The sequence below is a fragment of the Phyllobates terribilis genome, unplaced genomic scaffold (genome assembly GCF_046119375.1).
Source record: "Phyllobates terribilis strain yellow unplaced genomic scaffold, ASM4611937v1 Scaffold_11__3_contigs__length_659146591, whole genome shotgun sequence".
Classification (NCBI taxonomy): domain Eukaryota; kingdom Metazoa; phylum Chordata; class Amphibia; order Anura; family Dendrobatidae; genus Phyllobates; species Phyllobates terribilis.
This window is the reverse complement of record NW_027362771.1, coordinates 104,936,318-104,949,989: the sequence shown is the minus strand read 5'-3', so window position 1 is coordinate 104,949,989 and position 13,672 is coordinate 104,936,318. Positions and strand designations below refer to the sequence as shown.

Sequence of the window (13,672 nt, the reverse complement as noted above, 5' to 3'; positions counted from 1 at the left end):
ATCACACAGAAAAGCAGATCTGGATGTGCATATACTAGCAAGAGGGTCAGGGGAATTAAATAAATATTGCAAACTGGAGATAGGATAATACCGATAGTCAGAGAGGTGTTTGAAGCTAGAGTGGTGAGTGTGTCTAATATGGAAATACTAAATAAGGGTAAAGTGGGAACCCTTGAATGTAAGTACAGTGGCTTGTATTCACCCCCCTTGCTATTTTTTGTGTTTTGCTACCTGACAACCTGGAATTTCACTTTTTTTTTAGGGTTTGCATCAGATTATTTAAAGAGCATGAACTGCAAACATTTAGTTTTCTTTTTTTTTGTGAAGCAAGCAATAAATAGGACAAAATAACTGAAAACTTCAGTGTGCCTATCTATTCACCCCCTAAAGTCAGTACTTTGTAGAACATCCTTTGTGGCAATTACAGCTGCAAGTCGCTTTGGATACATCTCTATGAGCTTTCCACATCTTGCAATTGGGATTTTTTCCCATTCCTCAAGGCAAAACTGCTCCAGCTCCTTCAAGTTAGATGGTTTCCCCTGATGAACAGCAATCTTCAAGTCTGACCGCAGATTCTCAATTCAATTAATGTCTGGGCTTTAACTAGGCCACTCCAAAACATTTACACGTTTCCCCTTAACCGCTTCCCGACCGCCCACTGTAGATAAACGTCGGCGCTGCCTGGGCTCTGTGCAGCGCTGACGTTTAAAAACTGTGGGTGGTCCCGCAGCACTCAGGACCCCCAGGGTCCTGCAAGCGCTGCTGGTACGGTGAAGAGCGATAGCTCTGACAGGGAACATCATCGGGACCTGATTGGATCAGGTCCCAGTGATGTTAACCCTTTGCTATCTTCTATATGCCGCGATCTATAGTGATCGCGGCATATAGAAGATAGTAAGAGGAGAGGGGGTCGTCTACTTACCTCTCCAACGACCCCTGATACCTTCCAGGACCTGGCGTTGTTATGGCAGCTGGAGGTCACATGACCGCCTCCAGATCTGCCATATATGGTGTCCTGCTAGGCTCAGCCTGCAAGCTGAGTCCAGCAGGAGACACAGTGTGAAACTGTCAGCAGTGGTCTCATGCAATGTAATATATGTCTATTACATTACATGAGATCAGTGATCAGAAAAATAAAAAATAATGTCCCATACAGGGACTAAGTAAAAATGTAAAAAAAAGTCAAAAAAATGTTTTCAAACTGTTAAAAAAACACACAAAATAAAAAAAATAAATAAATAAAATATTAAACCGATAAATCCATATATTTATGCAAAAACAAAAAAAGTACACATATTTGGTATCGCCGCGTCCAAAACAACCCGATCTATAAAACTGTCACACTAATTAACTCCTTCTGTGCACACCGCAATAAAAATAAATAAAAAATGGAGCAAAAAACTATGCTTTTTCCTCATATTGCCAAACAAAAAGTGGAAAAAAATGCGATCAAAAAGCAAAATGGAAATAAAAATGGTACCGCTGAAAACGTCATCTTGTTCCGCAAAAAAAAGCCGCCATACAGCTCCATCAGCCGAAAAATAAAAAGTTATAGCTCAGAATAAAGCGATGCAAAAGAAATATTTTTTCTATAAAATTGTTTTATTGTGTAAAAGCGCCAAAACATAAAAAAATATACAGTAAGTGTAGTATCGCTGTAAACGTACTGACCCGAAGAATAACGCTGCCTGATCACTTTTACAACACGCAGAACGGCATAAAAAAAAAACTCAAAAAACAATTCCTGAATTGTTGGTATTTGTTAATTTTACCTCCCAAAAAACTAAATAGAAAGCGATCAAAAAATGTCACGTACCCAAAAATGGTACGAATAAAAATGTCAACTCGTCCCGCAAAAAACAAGCGGTCACGTGACTCTGTCGGCCGAAATATGGAAAAATTATAGCTCTTAAAATATGGCGATGCAAAAACTAGATTTTGCAAAAAAAAGCGTCTTTTAGCATGTGACAGCTGTCAATCACAAAAACCCGATATAAATCTGGTATCTCTGTAATCGCACCGACCTGAAGAATAAAGTCGTCTAATCACTTATACCGCACGAGGAACGGCGTAAAAAATAAATAAAACCAATTCTTCACCTGCTACTGATTTGTTTATTATGTCTCCCAATGTGCTCACCACACATCTAGATAAGTTCCCTAAGGAGTCTAGTTTACAAAATGGTGTCACTTGTGGGGGGTTTCCACTGTTTAGGCACATTAGGGGCTCCCCAAATGCGACATGGCGTCCGCTAATTATTCAAACAAATTTTACATTCAAAAAGTCAAATGGTGCTCCTTCCCTTTCGAACCCTGCAGTGTACCCAAATAGTGGTTTTCCCTCACATATGGGGTATCGACATACTCAGGAGAAATTGCACAGCAAATTTAATGGTGCAATTTCTCCTGTTACCCTTATGATAATGCAAAATTAGGGGATGAAAAACGGTTTTGTGGGAAAAATGTGAAAATTTTATTTTTACAGCTCAATATTATAAACTTCTGTGAAGCACCTTGGGGTTCAAGGTGCTCACCACACATCTAGATAAGTTCCCTAAGGGGTCTAGTTTCCAAAATGGTGTCACTTGTGGGGGGTTTCCACTGTTTAGGCACATCAGGAGCTCTCCAAACACAACATGGCATCTGCTAATTATTCAAACAAATTTTACATTCAAAAAGTCTAATGGCGCTCCTTCCCTTCCGAACCCTGCAGTGCGCCCAAACAGTGGTTTTCCCTCACATATGGGGTATCAGCGCGCTCAAGAGAAATTGCACAAAAAATTCTGGGGTCCATTTTTTCCTGTTACCCCTGCGAAAATAAAAAAAATGGGTCTAAAGTAACATTTTTGTGAAAAAAGTTAAATGTTAATTTTTTTCTTCCACATTCCAAAGCTTCCTGTGAAGCACCTGAAGGGTTAATAAAGTTCTTGAATGTGGTTTTGAGCACCTTGAGGGGTGCAGTTTTTAGAATGGTGTCACTTTTGGGTATTTTCTGTCATAAAGACCCCTCAAAGTGACTTCAAATATGATGTGGTCCCTAAAAAAATGTTTTTGTAAATGTTGTTGGAAAAATGAGAAATTGCTGGTCAACTTTTAACCCTTATAGCTCCCTAACAAAAAAAATGTTGGTTCCAAAATTGTGCTGATGTAAAGTAGACATGTGGGAAATGTTATTTATTAACTATTTTGTGTGACATGTCTCTCTGATTTAAGGGCATGAAAATTCAAAGTTTGAAAATTGAAAAATTTTCAAAATTTTCGCCAAATTTCCGATTTTTTCACAAATAAACACAAGTGATATCGAAGAAATTTTACCACTATCATGAAGTCCAATATGTCACGAAAAAACAATCTCAGAATCAGGGGAATCCGTTGAAGCGTTCCAGAGTAATTACTTCATAAAGTTCCAGTGGTCAGAATTGAAAAAATTGGCCTGGTCACGAAGGCAAAAACAGGCTCTGGCGCGAAGTGGTTAAACCACTCGAGTGTTGCTTTAGCAGTGTGCTTTGGGTCATTGTCTTGTTGGTAGGTGAACCTCCGTCCCAGTCTCAAATCACTGACAGACTCAAACAGGTTTTGCTCAAGAATATCCCTGTATTTCTCATCATCCATCTTCCCTTCGACTTGGATCATTTTCCCTGTACCTGCTGCTGAATAACATCCCCACAGCATAATGCTGTCACCACCATGTTTCACTGGGGGGTGGTATTCTTGGGGTGATCAGCTGTGTTCGTTTGACACCAGACATAGCGTTTACCTTGGTGCCCAATAAACTAAATGTTGGTGTCATCTGACCACAGCACCTTCCTCCATACATTTGGAGAGACTCCCACATATCTTTTGGCAAACTACAAACGAGCCTTACAATTTTTGTGTGTAAGTAACAAATTTTTTCTAGCCACTCATCCATAAAGGCCACCTCTATGGAATGTACGGCTTATTGTGGTCATATGGACAGATACTCCAGTCTCTGCTTGGGAACTCAGCAGCTCCTTCAGCGTTACCTTTGGTCTCTGTGCTGCCCCTCTGATAAATGCCTTCTTTGCCCAGGCTGAGAGTTTTGGTGGGCAGCCCTCTCTTGGCTGATTTGTTGTGGTACCATGTTCTTTCCACTTGATAATAATGGATTTGATGGTGCTACGGGGGATCATCAGAGATTGGGATATTTTATTATAATCCCACCCTGACTTGTTCTTCTCAACAACTTTGTTCCTGACCTGTTTGGAGATCTCCTTGGTCTTCATGGTGTTTGGTTAGTGGTGCCTTTTGCTTAATGGTGTTGCAGCCTCTGTAGCCTTTCAGAAAAGGTTTGTATATACTGACAGACCAGGTGACACTTAGATTGCACACAGGTGGACTTCTTTCAACTAAGCATGTGACTTATGAAGGTAATTGCTTGAAACCGAAATTTTTAATTGGGTGAATACCTATCCACATGTCAATTTTTAGTTATTTGATCCCATAAATTTAATTTATGCCTAGATTTTTCTCACTTGACTTCACCAACTTAGACTATTTATTGCTGAATTGATGCATCACACATAAATCGGATTACAAAAATATTTAAACAAAGGTTGCAATGTAACAAAATAGACAAAAAAAAGTCAAGAAGGTGAATATTTTCGCAAGCCACTGTATACTGCCTATATGGGAGTGGAATACAAGGTTTCTGTGGGGAGGCTTTGGCTGTCATCATGCTAGTGATGGAAATCAAGCATATTGGATTTTTTTTTTCGGACAGACTCTGTCAGAGGAAAAAATTGGATATGTGCACAGCCCCATAGCATAACATGGGTCTACGTGCGATCTGATGTTTTGTCGGATAGCACTCATACCAAAAATACGAATGGCAGCACAAGTCCTAAGTCAGAGAGCTCTCAGTATTACTTGCATTAGGCTCTGTTCATATTTGAGATGTAACTGTCTGTTTACAACAGAAATCATGACACATAAAATAGCTGGACATTTCATACGATGGATACCACTGGCACCCAATGAACATTATAGTGACTTACACAGGGATCCATTAAGATTCATTCAAGGTGTGTGCCATTTTAACTGGAAAAATAGTGCATTTTTAGGTATCAAATATGATGCAATCTGCAACAGTGGCCTCGACACAGGGGTGAAGAATAGAAAGTCAGACATTAGCTGTAAGGAAGAAAGTAATGACAGAGAAGAGGGTAGCACTGACAACTTCTGTGCAAATATTTCTGTATTTATAGAATGCTGGACTATAATTCTGGACGACTAAAATGCACGCTTGTTATTTTGATAAAACAGTTGATGAATTATTCATAAATACATGCACATTTTCTGTAAGAATATTGCTAAATCATGCCCATAGTGATAAAGGTCAAAGCCCTTATATAGGACTTGTCACCAGTTCCAACAGGTCTGTTTTAGTAAATTCTTGCGCTCCCCATGAAATAACAAATCTGGAGCAATTTCCTAGAATGTTCATTTTTGCTGTTCCTCTGCAGGCCCTCTTGTAAATTTATGAATCAATTAAAAACAGTATGTTGCCATTTCCATTGCAACAGGGGTGTGTCTCTAAAATACCCCAACTAGTAACACCCATTTGTCAAGTTTTCATAAATTTTTAGTAGGACCAACAGAGGAGGAGAACTAAAAAAATACATAATGCAAATTGTTCTTTCAGTATTATGGGAAATACATTTATTTCATGAATCAGATGTGTCTTTAAATTGCATACTACTATTGATTGAATCTGCTAACATGGATGGAGATTTGATATTTTAATCATTTTTATGAAAAGAAGTCTTCTTGTCACACTTGATAGATAAAAAAAAGTGCAATTAATGTTTTGACCATGGATGATCTTAACTAAAATTCAAAATGGCCCCAATCTTAAATTTGAAAATAAACTAACAAAGCTGTAAAAGAATAGTGCATTGGAAGGATGGGGATAGCACTTACTGCTAAACAAGAGAATCATGTACGAAGAAAATACTGGCAATGCTATCACACACCTCTCAGTAATAAATAACGCTTTTCCAGAGATTGATGTCAGTCATGGTGGTCATTAACTTATGAAAGATGCATGATAAATTTTCTTCAGTAAGACATGAGTAAAAAGCAGCACTCACCACTGATGTCAATGGTGAGTGCTGCTTTTTACCTACCTCTTACTGAAGAAAATTAAACAGGAGAATGCCACTAATGAGTGTGATTTCTAATGACAATGTAACAAAACATAATATTTGCTTTTTTAGGCTTTTTTGTATTTTAATAGATATTCAGACTGAATTCCTGAGGAATATGTACAAGCCTTAATAAATAAACTTGGTAACAACCGTCAACACGTTTAATATGAATTTGTCCTCTTATATGGCCACATCTTCCATTTTTAAATATATATTTACAATTGCTCTATCTCGTACATAATAGGGATTCCTGAGGTAAAAGTTTTTTTCTTATTGCTATACTCTCCTGACACTTTTCGGGTGTGTCATCTGGTTCTGCTTTGTATTGTAAGTGTAGACATATCACTGGAGTTTTGTCTTTAGATACTTTTAGGACAAAAATGATCGGCCAAAATATCCAGGCAAAATAAATGAAATTACAGACTTCAACTCAAGTGCATTGTCCAATGTCCACACTGCAGGCAGATTTTCCGACAGAGATGTTCTTCTGCAGGGGACACGTGATTATGTGACATGATAGTCCGAGTTCATGTAACATGTGCAGTTTATGACACAAGCAATGTCAGTCATCTGATGTGACGTCAATGTCCTTGGGGCTGTTCTGACATGTCGCCACTCTCCATCTGTTGATATGCTGGCTGCTTTTTCTTTTCTGTTGCGAATCGGGACACTCTTCTTCTAATTTTTGACGCTTGTGTTTTGTCCGTCTATTCTGAAACCACACTTTTACCTACAGAAAAACAAATGTGTAGAAAAAAATGTAATTTATTTTAATGGCCAGCTAACAATTTCAACCTGTAAAGTAATCATTTTGTTGTCTGTGAAGGGAAATTCTAAGAGGTGTTATAATTTATTTTCTTAAACGGCTAAATATGATGTGTGTTTTTCACCAATAACCTAAATCTGAAAAAAACCTTATCCAAAAAGCTGTCAGCTGTCCTGAGTATTTATTTTTTCTATTAAACATCTTCTCTTAGAACTCTTTTTGCAATCTATCTATTAATCCCCCTGAAAATAAATGAATAATATATCAACTTTTCGTTGCCATTGCACAGATGACACTGTCTGAACAATGCTAACAGTACCAGATTGTAAAGAGGCCCAATATATATAATATAGGCATTGGAAATATTCAACTCCAATTGTACAATTTATTTTAGAGAAACATGTGTAAAATAAGTTACAGTTTATATAAGCCAGTAGAATCAGTACTCCAATAATGCCAGTTTTGCCTCTAGCATTTTATTGTTGTTCTAGATAAAAAAAAACAGCATGTGTTTGTATTATTTTTAAGCAACATTTTACAGCTCCGGCCCACTGATGTACTTGCCTTTGAGTATATTTTAGAACTTAATTGCATGATTATTTTCACTGTAATGTCACATTATAACATTTACAGCCTAATGTCGCTTTACAATTTTTCACTCCTAGCATTGGCTAGGTTACATGGGTGACCCCCTATTATTAGGAAATAATCTATGCCATTAAATATAGCCCTTTTATAGGGTTACTGGTAATGAGTACATGTATTATATCCCTTATGCTTATTATTTTTATTTTGTAGGTCTACTTATAGGGGACTCTACCTTTGGCACCACCTTGCCATTACCATCATCTTCTTTTCATGTATTCTCTCACTCGCTTTTAGCACAGAATTTTGGAATCACAGGTTCTCATTTCACAAATGCATTTGCCTAAATGTATATATACAACCACTACTATGTTCATTATCCACAATAGATACCACTAACAGACCCATCTGGCTTTGATGTGACACCATCTGTTGTGCCCACACGTCTTCCACAAACAAAGACTACCTTACTTAGTATATCCAATTGAACACCATTTATTTTTTTTTATTTAACTTACTTGCTTATATAGCACCAGTAACTTCACAGTGCCCCATTGGGGCTCACAATCTAGATTCCCTATCAGTATTTCTTTGGAGTATGGGAGGAATCTGGAGAACCATGCAAGCACGGAGAACATATAAACTCCTTACAAATATTACCCATGGTGGGATTTGAACCCAGGACCCCAGCGCTGCAAGGCTACCGTGCTTCCCATACCTTTGGTTGCTCCGCTTCTTGTTATGTAACTTTCATGAATTATTATTACTGTTTCCTGGGGATCCAGGACATTTACTTTGTGTGCTATTTGTTTTCACTAACTCTGTATGTATAGGTTTTCATAATTATTATTTTTTTATTTATATACAGCCTGACAAAGGGTTTGACTTTGCTTACAAATAATACAAACATATGCATATTTTGTTGGATCTAGAAAAATAATAAAACACTTCAGGCAAAACAGGAACTATTGGAGTGCTGTTCTTTCTGTTTTATATACACAGAGATCAGGCTGAGCATTGGTCAGCTCTCCCGAAATGCATACCCTCGTCTAGTGAGCATGAAAGAGTTGTGCGCTCTGTGTTCCTGGTCTACATTATAACTAGGTTGCAGTCATCAAAATCCATCAGTTTGAAAGCATCTCTGTCATCAATGAATCACCCAGAAAAGTGATCAATAATACAATGGGAGAAATGCAAACCAAAAGATTTATACTCGTATTAGCTGCAAAAAAACATAGATTGCTCTTGGAAGTTAAATCTCAAAGGTTTTATGTACATTAACATATTATGGCCCCCTATAACCTCCAGCAGTCTGTTTACCCCACGTCTATGTGCCTCCAACTATATACAATTTTATAGAAGCGTTCTGTCAAAATCATGTGGAAATCTCAGTCTTAAAGGCTTAGGATAGGTTAAAAGTTTTAAAAAAATAATTGATAGGCCTTTATGGCAGTGTCACAACTCAGAGACGTGACCACTGCAGCCAATCACTGGCTGTAGCATTGTCCTGAGTTGAAACAACATAAATACATCGACCGAGAAAAAGGCAGAATCGAAACAGGGGTGACAGGGGAAAGTTGATGCGAGTGCTACTTCTTTTATTTTTTTTCAGCCCATTCTGAGCCTTTTGTAAAAATCTGTTACCTTCAAGACAATCTCTTTAATTGCAACATTCAACAAATTTATAGGAAATGAAAATATCAATGTACAAATGATGGATTTTTTTTTTATTTCACATAATGTTCAATTGAACAATTCAGTCTCTATTTCTCATGCTAAAGGTAAAGGGAGAATTTTGATAATAGCGTTGTATTAGAAAGCTGATTCTCGCATAAGCAATACGTATACAGAATATATGTATATATGTCAGATGGAGATCATACAAATACAGAATATATATATATGTGTGTATTCTGTATTTGCATGATTCCCATCTATTCCATGGAGTTTCTTGTGTCCCATGCTATACCTGGGTCTCTGTGAGGCACAAGCTGTTGGCAAGTTGTTTCCTTTCAGTCCCTACTACATAGTGATTCTTCTCAAAGGCTCCTTCAAGTCGCAAAAGTTGTGATGGAGAGAAAGCAGTCCGTATTCTTTTAGGTTTTCGTGAAAAAGGTCCCTGAAGTAGATAACTCTCTGGAGTATTTTCCTCACCTTAGTAAAAAAAAATAGAAATGTTATATCACTACATAAATGAAGAGAGCAAGAAACAATATTGATATTAGTTGAGCACATTTTCAAGAATTGTTTAAATCTAGGGATCTGGGCTCTGTATGGGACCAATGGTTGGGTTAACGCCGCATTTCTTGAAACAGATATATCGAATATTTGCTTATACAACTGCATATGTCTGCTGCTGACTGCAATAACCAAAAGTGTCAGTATTTGTACATACTATAGAGTCGTTGCATTGAAAAGTGCAATTGACTGTGTTTTTCAGGACTGTAGGATTCAGACAGATTCCCTATAGGTATGACGGTGTATATTTCCTCAAAGTTAATTTCAAACGTGGTGTGCACTAAATAGGATATTGTAAGCATTGACCGTAAAAATATATGTTCTATCAAAACCTCACCAATATACTAACACAGAGAGTAAAAGGTAAATAGAATCAAAGCTACATTTACACTAATGTTTGTCTTTATGTTTCTTTTCTCAGTTATCTTGTAATTGACACTGTTTCTTTTTTCTGGTAACTGATACAAAAATACATCAAGATGCATTTATTGATCAATCAGTCTAGATCTAATGCACAACAAAATGCAAAAAAAAATCTAGACACCGACATGAACATGGTCTTCATTTTTTTTTAATTTTTAATTTCTCCATCCATAAGCTATCAGTAATGTATGTTCATTATATACTTTAAAAACCTTAGCAATCGCCATCTTCTGCTATTTTCAGCCCTGCTCCAATCCTTTACCGCATCAGGTGAGCATATGTGTGACTGGCCGGCTCACTACATCATCTTCTTTATGTGTGACTTACTTAATGTAAGATTATGAGACTTTCCTGATTATTGCGGTTTTGCTGTGTAGCCCCATTTATTTGCAGAATTTAAGCCATATTTTTTAATGTGGTACTAAGTACAGAAAAGCTTGACTTTGCACTTAAAAATGCAACTGAAGGTTTTTTTACATGTATTTTTTTATTTCTTTCAGTTTTTACAGGCTTTCTACAGAATCCTAAAGAGAGCAAACATACCAGAAAAAACACAGTTCAACAGTGTCTTCAAACACACAATGGGCAGGATTTTTTAGGAAATCACATCCACTTTGCTTGGACAGTTATATGCAGCAGATTTTGTCCACAAAAAAATGCAACTGAAAAAACGCAGTACTGATGGCACCTAGGAACATGGCCTAAAATAGATCACAGATTCATTTTTTGTAGAACTGAAGTATATTCTAAACGTTCTAAATTCTACAAAATGAATCCGTAATCAGTAGATAGATAGATAAATAAATAAATAGACATATAAATAAATATATACATGGTAACATTTAAAGCATTTATCTTTTAACATAGAAAGAAAGAAAGCATAACTAAGTATTTCACTACATAAATTTGTGTGTGTGTATACAGTATATGTATGAAGAATATTCATGCAGTGAAATACTTCTTTTTGCTTTCTTTCTTTACATATGTTAAACAATAAACATATTCAATTTTACTGAGTTATGACAACCAAATTGGCTACTTTTTTACCATGCATTCATTTTCCCACTTATTAGCAATTAGAACCACACCTGGCCTTACAATCAGCAATGAGATCCTTCATTGTTAGGAGATTGTAGCTTTCCCCTTGTGCTAGTATTCACTAGTAGACTTATAGGACATTTTGTTATCCATCTACAGATTCTAAGTTTGTGTCCACATTGAATACTGTACCATGTTGTGCTAATTAATTCTGGGCTTTTTTATGGATTGGAAGCTCCAACTGAAAGACTGACGCTCTGATTGTATCATTATTGCCATTTATCTTGATCCATTGTTTAAAAGTCTGTTTATATTTGCTCATACAACAAACAGAAATATTCATTTCTCAGCATTTCAGACAAGGGCACCATATGTAAATAGATTGTTACACAAAGGAACACCGAGTTTAATTCATTGACATATGGCACAGCCATGTTGGATAAAACATCCTATCCATTTCTATGTGATGCTAATATATTGATTTAGATGAAGTAATTGAGAATCTGTTTTTCTTATACTTATTTGTTTTATTTTTTTAAACAGCCTTCGGCTCGATCCAGAGCCATGGCGAATTGATGGATGAATGATCTGTAGGAAGATCGATCTTGTGCAAGGCTAGATAGGTCCACCAGGGTCTTCTATGTCATTACCTTGATAGGACCCTAAAAATGTATGGTATGTTTTGAATGCCAAATATAGAACCAGGCGCTTAAGTTTAAAAAATAATACAAACTAATATTATTCAACAGTTCTCCACTCTCTTTAGATATAAATAAAACATAAAACAATGAAAAAAATTACGGCATTGATGGCACTGATAACTTCACTAAGAAAACTGCTATCATTAGCAACGAAATACCCTTTGTTGTGATAGAAGTGTGCACTCATCATTATGGACATCGCTCACACCCTCCTGGTGGTAAAATACTTAAAAGCTCATCATTTGTCATGAGCTAATGTTCAGTAGGCCAAATGGCAATCAATTTAGGACTGGCCTCCAGGGTATTCAGATAGCCCTCAGGTATTCAGGAACTGCCCTTCAAAGCTTCCCCCCTTAGCTACATGAATTAAGTGAACCATAAGAGGTAATTGGGCAGTCAACAAATGATTAAGCTGACTGTAGCATGTCATGCACATATATTTCTAGATTTCTAGAATATATATATGTAAATTATATGTACATATATATATCCTTATCATATAGTCATTTTATATTATATTTATGTGTGTATGTAAATAAATATATATATATACATATACATCTACATTTATATTATTTTTTTTCTATAGTTTTACATGACTACTTTATATTAATGTGATGCTATAATATACAAATGACTGTGCCAGTAAAAACTTGCAATCTACAGAAATGAGTAATACAGTGTTCTTTCAGGTACAGACTAGTACATGAAGCAGCAAAAGAGAAAAAATACTCAACTGCTTCTTCACACATAAAATACAATGAAATTCTTTCATGACTGTACTGTGTCAAGCAAAAGGTAAAAAAAAAGCAAGCACCAATTTATATTTACCATCAATGTAGCCTTATAAATACTACAGCAATGACAATTACATGGACATGTTTAGCTGGCCAAATATGGATGATACCACAAAGAGGTAAGGTGGGCCAATATATTAGATAGATAGACAGACAGACAGATCGGTCGATCTGTGGTTTGGTACAATCACATTATTAAGAACTGGTTCAAAAATAGCTCAAATGGATTCAAAAATGGTCATAGAATTGTAGAAATCTCACAGGCACCAACATTCCATGTATAAGACCACGTTCACATGTTCAGTATTTGGTCAGTATTTTACATCAGTATTTATAAGCCAAAACCAGGAGTGGGTGATTAATACAGAAGAAGTGACGTGTTTCTATTATACTTTTCTTCTGATTATTCCACTCCTGATTAGAGATGAGCGTTGTTCTACTCGAACTGTTCGCCAATCTCAAATACGAGCTGTTTTGGGCGGTGTTCGAGCCGTTCGGCGAACACGAACAATTTCAGAAAAATTCGGCTGTTCGAGGTTATGTTCGATAACTGTTCGTGCACCAAAATCATAACTGGATTTTTTCTCAGTAATGATGAAAATTAATGTTAATACGAAGTTTGAGTGTACAGCGGGGTGGGGGGAGGGGCAGGGGATGGATCTCTGCAGGAATAATGAAGATCTCCATTTTTTTTTTCTCTTTCCCGCATTTACAGTGGGGAGGTGCAATCTGTCAGCCTATCAGCAGCGCACACACGGAGCGAAGTGCTTTTTTTCACACAAGCAAGGGCATGTGTCATTGGCAGTGTATGTCACATGTCCTTGCCCTATAAGACCAAGCCATTTTCCCCGTCGCCACCATTTTCTCACTGCTGCAGCTGCGTGTTAGACGGCACCGCTGTTGCTGTGTGCGCTATACCTTGTTAATTTCAAGCCAATTTTCGCACAAATCTACAGAT

The 13,672-nt window shown here is 36.8% G+C and overlaps 1 protein-coding gene across 1 annotated transcript in view; it reads right to left on the bottom strand.

Annotated features, from left to right (window-relative positions):
- Positions 1-5,701: 5,701 nt before the first annotated feature.
- The window catches only part of LOC141165017 (homeobox protein EMX1-like), a 31,055-nt gene continuing 23,084 nt past the window's right edge, over positions 5,702-13,672 (bottom strand). The window contains exons 2-3 of the mRNA XM_073650667.1: positions 9,487-9,671; positions 5,702-6,896 (exon numbers count right to left, since the gene is read on the bottom strand). Coding sequence (XP_073506768.1) covers positions 6,729-6,896; positions 9,487-9,671 — 353 coding nt within the window. The 3' untranslated portion in view covers positions 5,702-6,728. The remainder of the gene's footprint in view (positions 6,897-9,486; positions 9,672-13,672) is intronic.